The following is a 14,364-nucleotide window of genomic DNA, read 5'->3' on the forward strand; positions in this document are numbered from 1 at the left end:
CTGTATAGTGGTACAGTGCATTGAGCTGTAATTTGTTAATTTTATAAATTACAATGGCCTACTATGGAAAATGTACACTTCTGTCCATTGTTTTTATGCATGATGTCCACTGTGACTAGGTGATGTTGCTAACTGTCCCAATTTTCACAGGTGTCCTAATATGTATGTATTTAAAGGGCATGTAGCCACATACCATGAGATGGCTATATCTTGATCATGCAATGTGACAAAGAAATCTTGCCGAATTGATAGTCTAAATATTGAGTAGTAACATGGAATGGCTGCCCCCATTAAATATGGGTAAAGGCTATCTTTTCCACTACCATTACCAATAGCTGAACATAGTCAGGTTTATTCCCCCATAATATTCTGAACCGCAGTGACAGTGTATAGCACTGTCTTTTACTTGCAAGGAAAAAGGTTTTCTGTTGGTTACTGCAACCTTTAACTGAAGGCTCTCAATGCTTTCAGCATTGTCTTACATTACTGAAAATGTTTTCAGTATTATTATTACGTATCTGCACTAACAAATTGTACACAAGTAATTTTGTGTCACCAATAAATGTTGGACACTAATGCATATTGCACAAATTATGTTTTTGTGCAGCAAGAAGACCTAAAAGTAAGTAGTGACCCTGTTACTTAACCTTCTAGTATAAGTTCTAGCTTTAGAACTATGCTTTTTTTTAGGCACCCTCCTCCAGCATTTTGTCACCTGTCATATGTACCTGAAGCACAGTTCAAGGAAAATACCTACTCAGTGCCAAACAGCCTGTATATGTGGCCGAATGAGAAGCCTGAATGGATCCAATGTACCCCTGGATTAGGACTTTAAATATCAGTTTATCCATTTAAATAGACTTACACTGAAATGTTACCCTAAAGTGTAACTAAAGGCAATTTTTTTTCATTTTTTTATAGAGTAAGGGAGGATTATAATCAGATCAGTTTGTTTTTTTTGCCCACTGACAGGATTTCCCTTGACTTCCTGTCCCATAGCCAAAACAGGATGTGGAAGGAAATCTCTCCAATGTGAAGGAATCCCAGTGTGTTACCAGGGTCACCTGAACTAGTGTCCCCATTGGAGGATTTCCCCTCTATTATGCCCCGTACACACGATCGGATTTTCCGACGGAAAATGTGTGATAGGACCTTTGTGTCTGAAATTCCGACCATGTGTAGGCTCCATCACACATTTTTCATCGGATTTTCCGACACACAAAGTTTGAGAGCAGGATATAAAATTTTCCGACAACAAAATCCGTTGTCGGAAATTCCGATCGTGTGTACACAAATCCGACGGACAAAGTGCCACACATGCTCAGAATAAATAAAGAGATGAAAGCTATTGGCCACTGCCCCGTTTATAGTCCCGACGTACGTGTTTTACGTCACCGCGTTCAGAACGATCGGATTTTCCGACAACTTTGTGTGACCGTGTGTATGCAAGACAAGTTTGAGCCAACATCCGTCGGAAAAAATCCTAGGATTTTGTTGTCGGGATGTCCGAACAAAGTCCGACCGTGTGTACGGGGCATTAGTGTTCTGATGTCAACCAAAATTTGGGATTTCCTTTTACTTTCAATGATAATAGTAAGCAGGACAAATAAGCGGGACACAGACAGCAATAAAAATTGACAGGTATTCAAATCCCTCTCTACTCCAAAACTAAAAAAAAAAGTTTTGCCTTTAGTTACACTTCAAAGATTGTGTTTTGTTGAGAATGGATTAATAAAGTCTAAAAGCCTAGGGTTTTGATCAGGTGAACTTTGCTGAAGGAGAGGAACACAGTTCAGATTTGTTGAACGTCCCTATTCATGGCCACATTCCCTGAAATCCTCTGGACCACAAAAAGGGCCATCATCACGCAAGCTGCCTTCAGTTTCTAATAGCATTGGGGATGGCCAATGGCACTTCTACGTAACCTCTGTACACTGTTCTACTTTTCTGAGAGGCCACCACTAGACAACTCTAAAGTTCACAAGATGGGTTCTTTGAATAAGATTTAGACGTAGGTATAGTTGACTAGTTAAAAAAATATTGCACCACATTGTGTAGGGAATAGAAGGGGTTGGTATTTTTATTTGGTTCTGAAACTGGACTTGGAATCTAAAACCCCAAACCAATTTTTCTTGCCTCAACTCTCACACTCAGCTCTCAATCCCTAATTGTAATACATTAGTGCTTAATTTAGTACACTCGCTGTAAAACTAATTCTGATATAATTTTGACTCTGATTTTTTTTTTTTTGCCAAATCAAATCTTTGCCTTAAGTTATTAACAACAAAATTGTTTTTGCCATAAAATATGGCAAAAAAGCAGTACCATAAAGAGCTATTCCTCAATGTCTACATCAAATACAACCAATCTGTTGTAAGTGGCTAAAGGAATGATGGGCTTTGAAGTGTGTTTATTTTTGTTTGGTTATCATTAATTACTGTACTTCATTTGAGCAGCACTTAAATAAGTAATCACTTCTGTCAGTCATGCTATAAATAAATAAATTGAGTTGTTGCCATATAGCTTCATTTGATTTCAACTCCAGCCTCTGCCATTTGTGTCATTCTTATTTTGACTGACACCAAATAATGAACATATAGGTGGTATACACATCAAGTAATGCCGTATTTCATGCAGCTTTCCACCTTTTTCATAAGAGCTGAAAAGATGCAGTGAGAAATAAATCTTCTATTGTATTACTGTAAATGGCCAAATCCCCCAGTGTATCCTGGCAATGTGCCCTAAACTTGTATTTGGAGCAGCTTTAGCGGAGAATAGAGAGCAGAATTCAAATGATCATTTAGCTGTAGCTCTCAGGATGTCAAGTGAGCTGCCAGTTATATTAGAGACTTCATCATGGCACAGACATACGCTTTCTGAGCTGCTGTGGGTTCACTCTTTTCTGGGACTTCAAGGCTATTTGCTGCAAAATTGCTCATTCATCACCTCATGAAATCAACTCAACCCCATTTTTTAACATCTGAAGAGAAAAGTAATTTTGGAGAGAAAAACCATAAATGACATATATTTCTCCCTCTTCGTTTCCAGGTACTCGCCTCTGTCAGACATAAAATTGAACAATTTGCAGCGGCAGAGCAAAGTTTTCCCTTGTTACTTGCAGAAGCTCAACAATACTTGCTGGCTCGCATGGGCTCTCCAAGCCGCGAACTCCCAGGTGTGTTAACCAAAGGTAATAAACAGGTTACATGTAAGCAGATTAGGTCACTGAATGACTGAATTAAAATACGAGAGGAGACATTTGTATATATGGAATATTATTTCACCATGTTTTTGTATTAACTAGAATGTAGAATGTATGTCTCTTCTCTCATTTATCTAATAGAAATATAATTTTTTTACACTTAAAGCTGAACTCCAGGAATTATCTTTTTACTTACATTGGTCCAGCTTGGTTGCATCTAATCCTTCATAGCTCATTGAACGAGGCAGAGAGGAGGGGGAAATCTTCGGCTCGTCCAATCAGAGAAAGCCTTGTAGTCACTGAAAAAAAATACAAAATATTCTCTGAATGACGGTGGTGTGATGCAACCCCCTATGTTCAATGTTCACTTACATTGGTCTAGCTTGGTTACATCTGTATACAGAAGGCAAGTCATCTGCGGGTGGCACAGTGGTGTAGTGGGTAGCACTCTCGCCTAGCAGTAAAAAGGGTCACTGGTTCGAATCGCAACCACGAGACTTCCTGCCTGGAGTTTGCATGTCCTGTGCCTGCGTGGGTTTCCTCCGGGTACTCTGGTTTCCTCCCACACTCCAAAGACATGCTGGTAGGTTAATTGGCTTCTGTCTAAATTGGCCCTAGTATATGAATGTGAGTTAGGGACCTTAGATTGTAAGCTCCTTGATGGTAGGGACCAATGTGAATGTACAATGTATATGTAAAGAGCTGCGTAAATTGACGGCGCTATATAAGTACCTTAAATAATAATAATTCAAACAGCCCCTGCAAGAGACCAGTGCTCACTTATGTAGCATAGATTACTGTAGTGAATTTCTGCATCCCCAGAGCTCCTTGCATGTCAGCTATGATTGGACCATGTGATTTTTTGAAAAAAGATTATTTCTAGAGTTCAGCTTTATTGCTTAATTTTAGGGAATTTTCAGTGAAAGAGGAATATAATTAGTAGACTACATTCCCACCTATGTTTTACATTTTTATGCATTTTTTAAGCATTGTTTGGAGCAGAATTGCACGTTTTTTCAGGAATTTTTCAACTAAAAGGTGTGCAGTGCTGCTGATAAAGGGGCGGAGAACTGTTGTTTGAGCAAAAATCGTGAGACAAAACGCTTGACAAAAAAGCCCACGATCCTCTTGTTTGTTCACATAAGGCAAAGCAATAGGTTTACCTTATTGCCATGCCGGCCTTTCTTGTGCTGCCCAAACTTACAGTAGGCCTTGTCCACACACGCAATGACATGTGATTATATGCATTTATAAGACATTTCTAAATGCATAAAAATGCATGTAATGATTTTAAATGGTATAAAGCACACTGTACATTTAATTTACTTGTGTTTAGAAAAATAGAAATCTGTACATCCAGGGGCAGAATACTTTTTAAAAACATGTAAATTCATGTAAGTTTTATATGTAAATGCATATACATTTTGCATTTTTCAAAACTCAAAACAAACACTAAACTGTCCAGAGCAATTTCTCCTGCATTTAAATCAAACAAATACAAAGGGCCCACAGAATGAGGCCTAACCTGAGCAGTCATCAAGTCCTGTAACTGTAACAAGGGGGTGGGCTCAAACCAGATCAGCTGGGAACGAATACAGAACTTCTTCTCTTCGCCGAGTGGGTAAATGGAGTAAAAGGGTAGTAAAATGACAGCCATTTAAAGTAGGGAGGATATAGAACATGGACAAAGCGCAGGCTTATTTTCACACCTAATTGTAGGCAGATACAGTATTTAATGACCACCATTTAATTCAGTAATATAGTAATTGGAAATGCATTAATGTACTGTATTTCTTAATAGTATTAGAAATACATAAATGTATTTTTAAAAAGTATATCATTCTGTCTGTAAACAAACCTACTCCCTAGCATTAAGACTAGGAGAAAAAGGGACAGCACTGAAAGCTGATCAAGCTTTCCTGAATTGCACAGTACTCTGAGCCTAATAAATGCAGTTCACTGATTGGAGAGGAGTGCATGGTAATGACCACATAAGTAAACTGCTACTCCTATCCAGTCACAGTCTTCATCAAGCTGCACTGCTTTGATTGCAGTGGCCAGGATCATATTCTATGTCTGCCAGGTATATGTGGATTAGAATGCTGAATAAACAGAATTACAACATGTGTGGCACATAATACAGCTCACAATACATAACACAGTGCACATGCATTTAGCTGTTTGCCTACCCTTATATTTACACTTACATTTTAAGGCTTTATAAATTCAGAATAGCCAAAAAAGACCACGCCATCACAGCACACTGCACACAGCTGCATATGCATTTTACCATTTGCTATCATGGCATACCACTGTACTCGTGGTTTACACATATCAAGAGGATGAGTTAGGGTGCATTACAGTATTGTATGTTGCCTCTGAAGCAGCCGGGGTCACCTGCAAAAACGGTCAGGCTTATCTTTCCAGCTGCCCACCCCCATCTATTGGTAAATATTAAATTCCGTGCCTAGGATAGGAGGTTGCAGCCTCCCCTGATGGGTTCCCAAGGAAACTTACATGTATAAATAAAGAAAAAAATAAAGAAAAACATGGAGGGTGGCGCTACCATATAGGCACTGAGTGATTGAAAGGAAATAGTGTATAATAAACTAAAATCCTTAACCATACCATAAAAGTTATAAAAATCACTAAACGTGTTCATAAATATGTGATGTGAAAGTGGACGTGTAAAATAAATAAACAGAAAGGGGAAAAAATATATATATATAACCCTAATAGGTGGAAAAGTGTATTAGGCCCCTTTCACACTGGGGCGGTTTGCAGGCGTTATTGCGCTAAAAATAGTGCCTGCAAACCGACCTAAAACTGCCACTACTGTTTCTCCAGTGTGAAAGCCTGAGGGCTTTCACACTGAAATGGTGCGCTGGCAGGAGAGAAAAAAACTCCTGCAAACAGCATCTTTGGAGCGGTGAAGGAGCGGCACCGCTCCTGCCCGTTGAAATCAATGGGGCAGCGCGGCTATACCGCCGCTGCAGCGGCGCTATGCGATCGGTTTTAACCCTTTTTCGGCCGCCAGCGGTGGTTAAAACAGCACCGCTAGCAGGCGAATACCGCCGCTAAAACGCCGGTAAAGCGCCGTTTTACCGCCGATGACCCCACCGCCCCAGTGTGAAAGGGGCCTTAGGTGTGTCTAAATAAAGAGCCTAAATAACCTAAGAACCTAAATAAGAGGTTAATGAGATGCGTGTCCACCCGCATCCAACCAGCCCAAAAACCATTGCAAACATATTCAATAAACCATAAATAAAGAGTGATTAAATATGCAAATCACCACATCTAATATGTGCAAAATGCTAAATTAATATAAACCCACCCTAAAAAAATGTGCAAAAGCAATCCAAAGTTAATAATTAGTAATGGTGAGTGTTCAATAAATAGTCCAAAAACACTGACCATAAATGACCATAAAAATGTGCAGAAATGTCAATTAAAAAGAAGAACAAAAATATGATCCCAAATTTCCAGAAACCAGGTGACTTTGGTGCAAAACAGATAGGGTGACTGTAGTGCTCCCCCAATGGGTCACCACTCACCAAAGGTAGTTACCCCTGCAGGGGTAGTAGGCAAAAGAGTGGGTAACTCCAGTTGGCGGGGCGCCTTTGAGAACGTCCAATAACAAAACGCGTAAGGTGGAGCCGCGCTCTTACGTCATACCCGGAAGTGTCAGGACTTGGAACGCAGATGGTACGCACGCCACAGACCGGCTTACTGCTTACCTTACTTTATTTTTTTAAATAAAATTCTTTTTACTACTACACTATGGGAGCCCCTTGTTTTTTCCTGTGAGGATCGTGCCGCCTGCTGTTGTGGAAGGACCTGGGAAGCCCCGATCGGAGGATTACCTGAAATCTCACTATACAGGTGTAAAGGTTTATGGAGGTATAGAAGACACAGCACGGCCTACCAAGGTGAAGATTCAACTGGAGTTACCCACTGTTTTGCCTACTACCCCTGCAGGGGTAACTACCTTTGGTGAGTGGGGACCCATTGGGGGAGCACTACAGTCACCCTATCTGTTTTGCACCAAAGTCACCTGGTTTTTGGACATTTGGGATCATATTTTTGTTCTTCTTTTTTAATTTATTGATTGATTGATTGACATTTCTGCACATTTTTATGGTCATTTATGGTTAGTGTTTTTGGACTATTTATTGAACACATTACTAATTATTAACTTTGGATTGCTTTTGCACATTTTTTAGGGTGGTTTTAAAATAATTTAGCGTTTTGCACATATTAGATGTGGTGATTTGCATATTTAATCACTCATTATTTATGGTTTATTAAATATGTTTGCAATGGTTTTTGGGCTGGTTGGATGAGGGTGGACACGCATCTCATTAACCTCTTATTTAGGTTGTTTATTAGTCTTATTTAGACACACCTAATACACTTTTCCACCTATTAGGGTTATATATATATTTTTTCCCCTTTCTGTTTATTTCTTTTACACGTCCACTTTCACATCACATATTTGTGAAAACGTTTAGTGATTTTTATAACTTTTATGGTATGGTTAAGGATTTTAGTTCATTATACACTATTTCCTTTCAATCACTCAGTGCCTATATGGTAGCGCCACCACCTCCACCTATTGTTGACACAACGGATAAGAACTATCTTTGTTTATACGATAAGTACTTTTTATTCACATGCTTGGTATGGAGAGGGCCATGCTTGGATGCATCTATTGGCTTTCATTTGAGATGTTTATGCTTGCCACCCCTGAATATATGAGGATTCTGAATTACAGCAAGGCCCCTATGGGCATCCCAGATGCCTTTTGAATGGGGATTACCAGAGCCTTAATTGATGACCTTGGGACATTAAGTGGATATATACTATACATCTGCATTGGCTGTTTGGATACTCATGCAAGGGAGGGATTGTATACCTGTGGAAGAGGTATGTTCTAAGAATTCATACACCTGCATAACCTCCTCTGGACTAGGAGTATCCTAAACACATGTGTTGAAATATCTTGCCGTATATACCTGTGAGAGGGAGGTAACACAGACATACCAACATGAACATACTTTAATATCCTTGAATAAATTCTCTCCTGTGTTGCCTCCTCTAGAACAGTGGTTCTCAACCCTGTCCTCAAGTACCCCCAACAAGCCATGTTTGCAGGTTTTCCTTTATCTTGCACAGGTGCTTAAAATCAGAGTCAATAGCTTGGTATTTTGGACAGCTATTTTATCTAAGAGAAATTCCCAAAACATGGCCTTTTGGGGGTACTTGAGGACAGGGTTCAGTACCACTGCTCCAGACCATGGGTTTTTGGGCTCACCTATTTCATCTATGAGCCCAGTGTGGCACTCCTGAATGAGAATATGAATTAAGTTCACTTTAAAACTCTTTATGCATGCTTCAATACAATACAGCCAAGGATCTATGAATAATGCACAAACTGCCAACAGGAACGTACCTACAGAATTAATACAATTCTGTCCAGTCCAATTGTTGAATAGCTGGGGGTTTGAGACTACATATCTTCTTACAAATTAATGTACATAATGGGATGGCATGTCTAAGGCACTGAATATAAAGCATGTTTGAAATAATACTAAGACAGTTCAACCAATTCTTACATCTGTCCCTCTGCATTAACTAAAAGATGACTATAATACTTTAATATACTATCAAAACCAGAACGACTAACTTCATAGAGATGCTTGCAGCCCTATGATAGCATGAAGACAGGCAGAGGTTTATGGGGTTGTAAACTTTTCATTATCCTAAAGATAACCTTGTTGTAGCTGTTGGTATTGTTGTTATCATATGTGTATTATAGTGTAGTGATTACTTTCTGCACTTTCTCACCTTAGCAGGCTAGCTCTGACCAATGTTGGGTTTCCAGGTTATAGATGACTTAACACCAATACACAATTTCTTGACTACATGACACCTTGTGCTTCCAGAGAATAAGGAAAATGGAAAGACATCTCAGTCATACTGTGTAAATTAGTCTTGTCAAGTTTAAAATCAAGATTCTGCTCTGTGACATGCTGTAGACCTTTATTCTATGTACTAAAACAGACCACATTCTCTATGTACAACCGCTACTCTATATTTATCCCCAAATGCTGACATAGCCACATGTCCATTCCACAGAAGCCTAGTTATGTCCCAAGCTGACACCCAGCATGTTTTATATATAGTATTCTCCAGGCAAGTAGCCAAGCAGCCGGGTTGGACTAAGTAAAATCAGGAATAAATGTGTTGTATTATTGCAACCAACTAACCTTGGCATGCAACATCATTAAGAACTCTGTGTTAGAAAATTATAAAACTTGCCACACAGTTCCTGTGCTTGCAGTGGCCTCTGATATTCCCTTATTTACTTAGAAGCTTTAAAATAAGTCACGTTTGGCAGTATGAAAACAAGCCGAAAAATAAACTAGAAGAACATTATTTCCTTTCCCACTACACACCCTTTGGACTGTTCCTATATTTTATTTAACACGATATTATAACTACCTGCTTTCATTTTCAGGATTCCTGCATTTAATAACTTGTACCCCCTACTGCAAAATCATGTATCCTATTATCTACCCTAAATTTTATGGATCTGTTTCTCAGGAAACCCTTTACTAAAATTCCTCTTCCTCCACTGGCATTTGCCTGCACTGAACCAACGTGTAACCATCCTGCTGAACTTGCCTGCCTCCCAGCAGAATCATCCCATTAAAGTTATTACCTGTTATTTCTCAAACCATACATTCAGACCAAAATAATTACATACATTTGAACTATGATTACACCCTACTCTACTAGGTCAGGTTCACATGTATAATTTCAAAAAGGTTGAGTAGTATAGATCAATACGACATGTTGTCATTTGGCATACAGCTTATCGTATTTGCCTTTAGTGTATTCTCCTCTTTCTTTTTTAAGTGGCAGCTTAGAGCACTGTATATTAAACAATACATTATACAAGGGTGCAAATTTAGAGTGCAGACAAATCAAGGATAGAGACATATGATGAGTAAAAGGCCCTGTTCATACTATTTTACAATCTAAAAGCTTACTATTAAGTAATTTTTTTAAATTTAAATATTAAATGGTATTATTGCTTCTCCCCTCGTCATGTCATTCTTGTGACTAGCAGATCAACAGGACGTGTAATCTAGTTTTCTGTTGTGATTGGCTACACAGTGAGAGTGCTTTCCTAAACTTTGTGTAACTTTCTGACTGGTGGTTAAAAGTCAAGGGTCAGAATGTCAGCAAGAGCCCATTGTCAATCAAAGTTCTGGAAATGAAGAGACAGTTATCAGCAAGACACATAAGTCAGTGGACTTTCATTTCCCAATTTACTAATCTTTTAGCTGGGAATAACAAAAATTCAGATAAGCTGTTGCTCAGCCATATTTAACTTTGTGTAGCACCCTTATGGGTAGGTGCTAGGACGAGTGTATTATAGTTTTTAGTTTCTTTTCATAACAGGGAGACAGCCTCAGGTGGGTGACCTTAGGGTCTAAATTTCTGACATGTGGCTGCAGATGGTCCTACCATAGTTGACAGAGGGAGAGTCTACAGTGCATCTGGTCTGGTATCACAGAGAGGAAAGGCTGCCGGTGATGCTGCAGAAGCCTTGTGAGAACAGACACCCTAAGGATCCTTAGACAGTTATCCCCACTTGTGCTCTAAGTCAGCTGAGGTCCCACACAAAGAAGAATGCTGGCTAGTGTTCTTAGAGCCTTTTCCACTACTTTACTTAGGGACGTTGCTCTGTTCTGCTGTGAAGAAGTCTATATCTGCCATTGCAAGGACTTCAGTCAAGTTTCACTAGGAAAGGGTCCTCAGTGTGAATATTTAAATTTAGAGTATCTTGCTATATCCCTTACCTTATCCAAGTTCTCCAATAAAACAACAAAAACAAAAACCCTAGACTGGTTATTGGAGTAACGAGTGAAAGTGTATGTGCACCTGGCTGTGGAAAATACCTTGCGCCTGGCTGAAGAGCAAAGAGTGGTTAAGACCCGGGCAACATACCCACGGCCCCTGCAGGGGTAGTGCTACATTTGTATTCTGAAATACATAGATACGCCATAGAATATTACTGTATGTAGAAAAATACTCCATAGTGTATTCATTTATGTAGAAAGACACTCCATGGTGTATTAGTCTATGTAGAAATATATTCCATAGTGTAATAGGCTATTTGGAAAGATACTCCAAAGGTGTATTATCTATACTAAAAAGAAGCTCCATAGTGTATTTCTCAATGTAGAAAGATACCTTATATTGTATTATGTGTATTATTAACAGTTATGTTTCCTGGCAGATACTGCACTGAATATTGGAGAGCAAGAAACTAGCACTGGAGAGAATTCTCATCTGGTGATGCAGAAAAATAAAGAACAAAGAGTAAAGATGTCACCTCCACTTTCTACAGCCTCAACCCGTACCAGAAATGCCGTGCTTGCAGCTGCCATATTCCCAGAATTCCTAAAAGAACTTGCAGCGTTTACTCAGGAACACTCTGTGTTAGATTATATAATAGGGAACTCGTTTTAAAACTTTTTATAGCTGGTGAAAGGATGTTATATTGTTTTTATTTTTACGTTTATTTGCTATAACATGAAAAACATTTTTGTCCAGCTGGGAATATTTCAATATAGTGATCAATACTTTAATTGCAATAAGCTACTTCCTGTAATACTCGATAGATGCTGGGCTTTCTGGTCCATTTGAATATTGTGGTTTGTCTTTCCTGTTCTGTGTTGGTTTATGTGTACATAACTTTTACATACTGTATGTAACTGTTCTCCGTTTGCCTTTGTACACTTTTTGCTTTGCTACCTGTTTGCATTGGGCACTTTTTAGAGATGAATTCACCTAAAACTGTTATTTTTGTCTAGGGTGAATGTTAATAATATGTACAGGTACATTTTTGTAAAGAAAATTCTTGAGGATGATTTTCTGATAATTAATTGACTCTTCAGGCAATGCTGCGGCCTCTGTCATGGCTTCACTGACTGTGTTGAACTTGACCTATTTGCAAAAAACTATTTGCTATTTTTAGTGCAGTTTACAAAACAAAAGGCCAGCAACTAGCATTTTCAGAAGAAGGTCAACAATGGTTGCTGGCATATTTTTTCAGAACAGGTTTCCTTTAACCTCTTGCCACCCACATCAAGCATATGTGCTTTAGTCATGATCAGGAGTCGGTGGAACGGGCTCCTGACCATGTGACAGCCAATCTTAGTGGTCACGTGATTATGAAGTCTGCCCCACCCCCTTACACATAAAAACCCATTTAAATGGATGCCGGAGCTGGGCGGGAAGAAGTTCAAACTTTACTCTGGACATGACTGCTTTATAATTGCCATGTGCCACTAGTGTCGTCATTTAATTGAATTACATTTTTTAGCCAAAGAAGTATCTGCAAAAAAGATATCACTTTAAAAAATTGGTGTCATCACATGCCTGCTCAAAGCTCTTTAATAGTTCTGCAGGTGGGAATCTCCTTGTGCACCATAACATTTCCTGTGAATATGGGTGCAATGGGGAGAATACATATCCCATAATTATGCTGTTAGATGTGCAGCGGTAGTGAATCGTTTTTAGCTGGAGCTTAGATACGGCTTGGGTGGTAATTGGGTAGATATGTGGGCAACATGTTCCGTTTTCTTATTTCCAATTTAAGCCCGTGATGTGTCTGGGCCAGTAAAGCTGACCAAGATCACATTGACTGGATTTTAAGATTTAAATATAATTTCAAGTACATTCAAATGTAATTGCTTGTATAATTTTATATATATATATATATATATATATATATATATATATATATATATATATATATATATATATATCAGTATCTCACAAAAGTGAGTACAGCCCTCACATTTTTGTAAATATTTTATTATATCTTATGACAACACTGAAGGAATGACACTTTGCTACAATGTAAAGTAGTGAGTGTACAGCTTGTATAACAGTGTAAATTTGCTGTCCCCTCAAAATACCTCAACACACAGCCATTAATGTCTAAACCACTAGCAACAAAAGTGAGTACACCCCTAAGTGAAAATGTCCAAATTGGGCCCAAAGTGTCAATATTTTGTGTGGCCACCATTATTTTCCAGCACTGCCTTAACCCTCTTGGGCATGGAGTTCACCAGAGTTTCACAGGTTGCCACTGGAGTCCTCTTCCACTCCTCCATGACAACATCACAGAGCTGAGGGATGTTAGAGACCGAGCGCTCCTTTACCTTCTGTTTGATGCCCCACAGATACTCAATAGGATTTAGGTCTGGAGACATGCTTGGCCAGTCCATCACCTTTACCCTCAGCTTCTTTAGCAAGGCAGTGGTCGTCTTGGAGGTGTGATTGGGGTCGTCATCATGTTAGAATACTGCCCCGTGGCCCAGTCTCCGAAGGGAGGGGTTCACACTATGCTTCAGTATGTCACAGTAAATGTTGGCATTCATGGTTCCCTCAATGAACTGTAGCTCCCCAGACCATGACATTCCCACCACCATGCTTGACTGTAGGCAAGACAAACTTGTCTTTGTACTCCTCACCTGGTTGCTGCCACACACGCTTGACACCATCTGAACCAAATAAGTTTATATTGCTCTCATTAGACCACAGGACATGGTTCCAGTAATCCATGTCCTTAGTCTGCTTGTCTTCAGCAAACTGTGGGCTTTCTTGTGCATCATCTTTAGAAGAGGCTTCCTTCTGGGACAACAGCCATGCAGATACATACATTTGATACAGTGTGCGGCATATGGTCTGAGCACTGACAGGCTGACCTCCCACCCCTTCAACCTCTGCAGCAATGCTGGCAGCACTCATACATCTATTTCCCAAAGACAACCTCTGGATATGACGCTGAGCATGTGCACTCAACTCCCTTGGTCAACCATGGAGAGGCCTGTTCTGAGTGGAACCTATCCTGTTAAACCGCTGTATGGTCTTGGCCACCATGCTGCAGCTCAGTTTCAGGGTCTTCAAGGCAATCTTCTTATACCCTAGGCCATCTTTATGTAGAGCAACAATTCTTTTTTTCAGATCCTCAGAGAGTTCTTTGCCATGAGGTGCCATGTTGAACTTCCATTGACCAGTATGAGAAAGTGAGAGTGATAAAACTTGAGACCTTGTAACACTACATGTCACATGACATC

General features: G+C 39.4%; 1 protein-coding gene across 4 annotated transcripts in view; it reads left to right on the forward strand.

The window, feature by feature from the left end:
- The window catches only part of FHIP1A (FHF complex subunit HOOK interacting protein 1A), a 354,581-nt gene extending 341,529 nt beyond the window's left edge, over positions 1 to 13,052 (forward strand). For 3 of the 4 annotated variants that reach the window (XM_073604989.1, XM_073604973.1, XM_073604981.1), the window contains 2 exons: positions 3,049 to 3,190; positions 11,514 to 13,052. In XM_073604989.1, coding sequence (XP_073461090.1) covers positions 3,049 to 3,190; positions 11,514 to 11,746 — 375 coding nt within the window. In that variant the 3' untranslated portion in view covers positions 11,747 to 13,052. The remainder of the gene's footprint in view (positions 1 to 3,048; positions 3,191 to 11,513) is intronic. The other variant, XM_073604997.1, reaches the window with a different exon arrangement.
- The last annotated feature ends 1,312 nt before the right edge of the window (positions 13,053 to 14,364 follow it).

This window comes from Aquarana catesbeiana, linkage group LG01, assembly GCF_042186555.1.
Source record: "Aquarana catesbeiana isolate 2022-GZ linkage group LG01, ASM4218655v1, whole genome shotgun sequence".
Lineage (NCBI taxonomy): Eukaryota > Metazoa > Chordata > Amphibia > Anura > Ranidae > Aquarana > Aquarana catesbeiana.